The 6,000-nt window shown below is 49.5% G+C and overlaps 1 protein-coding gene across 1 annotated transcript; it reads left to right on the top strand.

The window, feature by feature from the left end:
- Window positions 1-1,346: 1,346 nt before the first annotated feature.
- On the top strand, window positions 1,347-2,999 carry WFDC9 (WAP four-disulfide core domain 9). The gene is made up of 3 exons (XM_062202567.1): window positions 1,347-1,431; window positions 2,297-2,435; window positions 2,951-2,999. Exons 1-3 carry the CDS (start codon window positions 1,347-1,349, stop codon window positions 2,997-2,999), a joined length of 273 nt encoding a protein of 90 aa, XP_062058551.1.
- The last annotated feature ends 3,001 nt before the right edge of the window (window positions 3,000-6,000 follow it).

The raw sequence follows: 6,000 nt of genomic DNA, 5'->3' as shown, positions 1-6,000 counted from the left end.
GGGAACTCACCTCCCTATCCCTGTGTAACTCACAGGAGCAGAATTCTATCCTTTTGGTTGACTTTTTAGCTTCTTTCCGATTTGGTTTCAGGAAGGTAAAGCAGCAGATAGAGGATGACGGGGTAAATGGGAGAGGGTGGGGACATTGGAAGGTAATGAAGTCTCCTCTTCCCATGCCCCAGGACTCCCCACTCTCAGCTGCCACGTGTCAGCAGGCTCTGGGAGTTACACAACTGGCACAGGTTCCACAGCTGAAAGTTGGTGGGAACAGGATTCTAGTCCAGGCCGCTGTGACCTGGCATCAGGGGCTTTTTTCTGTAAGCTACTGGGCAGCCAGCAGCATAGCAGCGGAAACCACCTCTGTGCTGCCTAGGGTTGAACAGGGAGTGTGGGGTATGCACCTGATGTCCAGTGGGTGGGGATGTAACCCAACCCTTAATGAGAAAACATGCCACAGTTATTCAAAGCCTGAAACAGACAACGGTGCCCAGCAAGCTCTTTTATGAATTCATGCTATAAAAATAATAACCCACGTGTCAAAGCTTTAGGTTCATCAGGACATTAACAAAAAGAAATTGGAAATATCTGTGTCCTCATGACGTGGGGAGTGATCACAAACGCATAATTGGATTGCTGGTCTGACCTGTGTCCTGAGGTCACTTTTTTCTCTCTTGTATGCATACTTTATTCAGAATGATTTGTTGTTTCTTTACTTTGGGAAAACTTAGATAGGTCCCCACAAATCTGATGTGAGTCTTCAATCTCAAAACATCTTCTCAACTTAATAATTAAAGTGTGCAGGCCCATGCAGGTAGCCACGTTGGGGCACAGTGTTTCCAACTGTGGAGGGTCTCCCCGCTCAGAAGCTGGGTTACCGAACACCTCCGCCTGATTTAGGGCAAGTTTCTGTCCCCTGGGAAGTGGAGGGAGGAAGCACCAGGGGATGCTACCCCAGGCTGGCTTTGTGCTTCTGGTCCTGACTCCTCGGTGGGAGATTCCAAGGGTTCATTGGAGACAAGAAAATCTAGCCATTGACAATTTGTATTGCCCCCCATTTTTGCAGTTCCCTGCTCTGCATTATAAACTGTATTGCAAATGAAGGAGTATGTTACGTGAGATGAGATGAAGCCTAGGGAAGTCAGTGGCCAGCTTGGGAGTCGACTTGTTACTTGTTACTGGGAACCAGAGGGTAAAAAGGAAAATTAGAAGAAAGAGTAACATAGTATTCACCAGAACTTCCCCTCTCTTGCCAAGCCTGTTCTCCTCGATCCGTCTCCTACCTCCATCAGCACTGGGGGAAGACCTGCGTCTGCCGGAATTGAAGCCGAGCGCGCACAGAGACGACCATGAAGTTCTGGATTCTCCTACTCCTCGTGCTCACTCACGAGGTGATGGTGCTTCTGTCCGTGCTGGGAGGCCACAAGACCGAAAGTAACGTTGGTAGGTGGTGTGGCGAGGGACAGGTGTGGGCTGCCGGGTCCTGGGACATCTGTGAGAGCTGATTCCGGGCCCACACTTCCAGATCTTCCTTTAAGGAATCAGAGTCCTCCCTAAGTGGAGACAGCCAAGCGAGATTATGTTGGCTGCTCCCAATCTGCTATCTCGTCAAACTCCCCCTCCCAGCTCTGGGAGCGATGCTGGGCCTATGGGAAGAGAAGACAGCGGTGCCAACATTACGTGGGTTATCAGCTTATTATTTTCCAATGTCAGAGCGGCGTGGGTAGGGGAGATACCGACACAGATCTTCCTGCCGAGCGCGCCATCTCTGTGAATCAGCGGGGCGAGCCTTTGATGCCGAGCAGAAGGCACTGGAGAACACATGCATTAGTTTGAAGGAGAGAATCTTATAGAACATAAAAACCTGAACAGGGCGCTTAGTCCTCAGTAGGTCGAAGTTTGGGGTCATATAATGAGCAACTGGGTTTGGGCTGGGGAAAGACGTGGGATTTACCAAGAGCTGAGTGCTTGGGTGTTCTCAACAGGGAGCAACAGCAGGTGCTCCGTGGTGTGGGATTTGGAGCCAGAGGATAGTGCAGGCCTTGCCACCTGAACATTTGTGAGAATGAAGCGGGGGCCGTGGGCGCCCCAGGTCCCATCTCCGGCACCCGGAGTCCTGCAGCAGAACACACGCCCTACAGGGACCGTCTCGTGTGAAGAGACATTGGTTAGAATTTGAGGAAGGGATTTTATCGGAAGACAGAGAAATATTTTGTTATTTAGGGCTCTTGGGCCAGAGAAGGGTTTCTTTTTCGGGTTGTCTGGCCGGGCCCTGGCAGCGCTGTCATCTCGGTTTCAGATGACAAAGAGATCGAGCAGTGCTGGGTGCAGCCTCCGGAGAAGCACTGCAAGCAGAGGTGCACGAAGGAGCACAGCTGCCCACGCCTGAACCACACGTGCTGCTGGACGTTCTGTGGGAACATCTGCCTGGACAACCAGTGAGCTGACGGGCGGGGCGGGGCGGAGGGCCTGAGCTTGCCCCGTCATTGCGCCTCTCCCACTGTTCAGACCTCAAACAGAAGCCTGCAGGCACCCACTTGGGATAAAAGAATCAGGCAGAATCAGGCAACAGCCTCCTATCCCTGAACCTGGGCCGCCACTCATTGCCAAATAAACCAAGACGCCAGCATGGCCCCTCCCGCCTTTCCCTCCACGTTCATCCCTTTCCTTAAAGCACCACCCATCAGTCTGTATTATCCCTCCTCTTTCTGAGATCCTAAGTGCTGCCTTCGGTGGGCTTCTCCACTGGCCCCGTTCTCTTAGGCCCCATCCTGGTTTCCACCTGTCTGCTCCACCAGCAAACGTCTTGGGAGAAATCACTTAAAAGTAGGTAACTCCTGATTTAACAGAAATAATTTCTGTGCTCCTTATCTGGAGCCTCTTGTGCTATTAAGATTGGAAATAGATTTCTCTGAGGGCCCCTGACTTTAACTATCTAACTTTTCTTTTCCAGGGAGCCTTTTAGAACAATGTTGAGCCCCTCAGGGCAGGCTGGAGGATGACTGTTGATCTTAGAAGAGCGCCCCCTGGCTTCCGGTTGGGACACTCCTTTCTCTTGAGGACCTCTGCTCTCTCCTTGACCTCTTCACCCTGAGCAGGTTCAAGGTTCTGCTAAATAAATTGATGCATCATCCTGATGGCTCTGCATTTTTCATACTGCATACCTGTGACCTAATTTCTCTCATTACAATCCCCAACAACCCCAGCCATTGTTCCTATACGTAAGTGGGCACGGGCATCCAATTCTGCCTTTCCAGTTAGACCTAAGCATTAGCCAGGCTGGTTAATCCTTATAGCAAGATTATAGAGATATTTAAAAATTCCATTGCAGTAACACAGCATGGGTCTGTTTTCGTTCACAATACATTTCACCAAGGGTGGTCAGTAGCCAATCCTCCTTGCCATGATTCAAGGACCTTGCCTCCTTCCATCTGTAGCTCTGTCACCTCCCAGGGTCTCCTTGATTGGTTCTGATCCATCTAGCCAGTAGGTGGGAGAAAGAAGGCTTACGGATACTCACACAGAAGGTTTTAAGTGGGTGAGCCTAGGAATAGAGAGTTCATCATTTTCAGCCTACACTTCATGGGCCATAATATAGTCATACAGTCCCGTCATCTTACAAATGAAGCTAGGAACCATAGTCTAGCTGTATTCCCAAGAACAGAAAATGGGATTTGGTGACCTCGTGGCATCTACTCATGCAAAGCCAGACTTCTCAACAAAGGCCCAAGACCCTGCCCTCCACACTGCTCCGTTCAATGGAATAGGCACCTTGCCCACACACCCTTCCCTGAGCCCCCTACCACAATACACTAGCAAAAAGCAGGTGCACCTTGTCATTAGAGAAAGCATTTATGTCTTCCAGGTGGGTACTGGAAGCTTCCAGAATGAACTGCTTTTACCATCCCTGGTATATCTTATTCTTGTGAGACCAGCTGCCTGGTAATTTTATCTGGGTGATGTTGCTTATATTCTGAGATTTCAGATAATGCAAGGTAGGCTGTCCTGCCATATTTTCCCATAAATCGTGTCTAAATTCCCACCATTTGTCATTGAAGATTCTATTTCAAGTGTAACTCTTCCTGTATGAGGATATTACAGAGTGCCCACTGTGTATCCAGCCTTGTGCCCCTCCCTTCAGGCCAGAAGACAAGATGTTGTCACTTAGATGCATGGGTCTGAATGTCATTTGGGAATGTGATACAGCAGAGATCAAGGCCAGCCAAGGGACTGGAGCCCAATAGGAGACCAGTTAATGCCTTCCAGCCCAAGCTGTGGAAAGAAAAATGGCTCAGGGGCTCCGGGGCTCAGGTAAACACCCTTCAGGAGTGGGGCTATGTCTTGACCTTGAGGGGTCGAGAAGAGTTGGAGCTCCCTAGAATGAAGATGATTTTTTTTTCTTATGAAAAATAGAGAGGAACAAAAAGGCTACAGGCCTCCAGAGGAAGGACTGGGGAAGGCAAAGCTGGGCCTCTGACTTTGATGTCATATCCCTTTCACAATTCATCTGCTGAGTGGTAGGGCAAGAATATATTCCTTGCCAATATTAGCAAAAGAGTAATTGGCAGGGCCAGTGCTGTGGCATAGTAGGCTAAGCCTCCACCTGCAGCCCCAGCATCCCATATGCACACCGGCTTGGGTCCCGGCTGCTCCTCTTCCAACCCAGCTCTCTGCTATGGCCTGGGAAGGCAGTAGAAAATGGCCCAAGTCCTTGGGTCCCCTGCACCCACGTGTGAGACCCAGAAGAAGCTCCCGGCCCCTGGTTTCAGACTGGCCCATCTCCTGCCATTGTGACCATTTGGGGAGTGAACCAGTGGATGGAAGACCTCTTTCTCTGTCTCTCTTCTCTGTGTCTGTAATTCTGTCTCTCAAGTAAATAAATAAAATCTTTCTCTAAAAAAAGAGAGTAATTGGCACAAAGAAGCGGAAGAACATCAAAAGAATCACTGAGACGTGGGCACATGACAGCACTGCTCCTTTGCAGGCTGTGTAGACACAGAACAGGGCTACGGGTATTTACTGTTCGCATACACTGAGCTCTCAGCTTTGCTGCGTTTCCAGAGAGCAGCAGCATGCGCCAAGGCGATCAGCCCGGAGTGCTTATTCAGGGATTTTCACCATGTGCACAAGAGAAGGGGGGGGCATTCTCTCTAGGCACCTGCTATAAGCAGGTTAGGGAATGGAGCTCATATGATGCTTAAGGATTTGGCTCGGGGCCAGTTTCTTCCCATGTTTTGGCAACAACATAGATCCCTGGGACCCTTCGAAGTCCAGGTTTGGGTTCAAGCTCGCTGAGAGACGCCTGCAGGTGGCTGAGCCACAGGGCAGTCAAGGCACTTGGTGGTTTTCCGTGAGGACACAGAAAGGACGTGGGGGAGCCCAGGGACCCTAAGTCCTGCCATAGGCCACAACGTGGTCGAGCACATTATGCTCAGTGCAATACGCCAGTCACAGCAAGCGTGATTCTGCTTACGAGAAAAATGTAGTAGGATGGTGACCGCCAAGGGCGTTAGGAAATGCTGAACAAGGAAGTGTTGTCCAATGGGTATAGCATTTTTGTCATGTGAGGTGAAAAATTTCTAGAGATCTGTTCTACACTCATACAAATATACTTATGAATAAACTGTACGGTACATTCGAAATTGTTTAGAGGGGAAATTTATGATTTTTGACGGCTATAAAAATATTAGTCATTTTCTCAAAAAAGTTAAAGTAAGGAAATTCAAACCACAGCAAAACAAGAAGTAAAATGAATATTCTTTTTTTTAAAAGATTTGGTTATTTGAGTCAGAGTTACGGGGAGAGAGGGAGGGAGGGAGGGAGGGAGACAGAGAGATCTTCCATCTGCTGGTTCACTGCTGGGCGCAACGGCTGGGGCTGGGCCAGGCTGAAGCCAGGAGCCTGGAAATTCTTCTGGGTCTCCCACATGGTGCCAGGGCCTAAGCACTTGGTCAATTCTCTACTGGTTTTCCCAGGCTATTAGCAGAGAGCTGGATCTGAAGT

Source organism: Lepus europaeus, chromosome 10 (assembly GCF_033115175.1).
Source record: "Lepus europaeus isolate LE1 chromosome 10, mLepTim1.pri, whole genome shotgun sequence".
NCBI lineage: Eukaryota > Metazoa > Chordata > Mammalia > Lagomorpha > Leporidae > Lepus > Lepus europaeus.
This window is presented reverse-complemented; position numbering and strand designations above follow the sequence as displayed.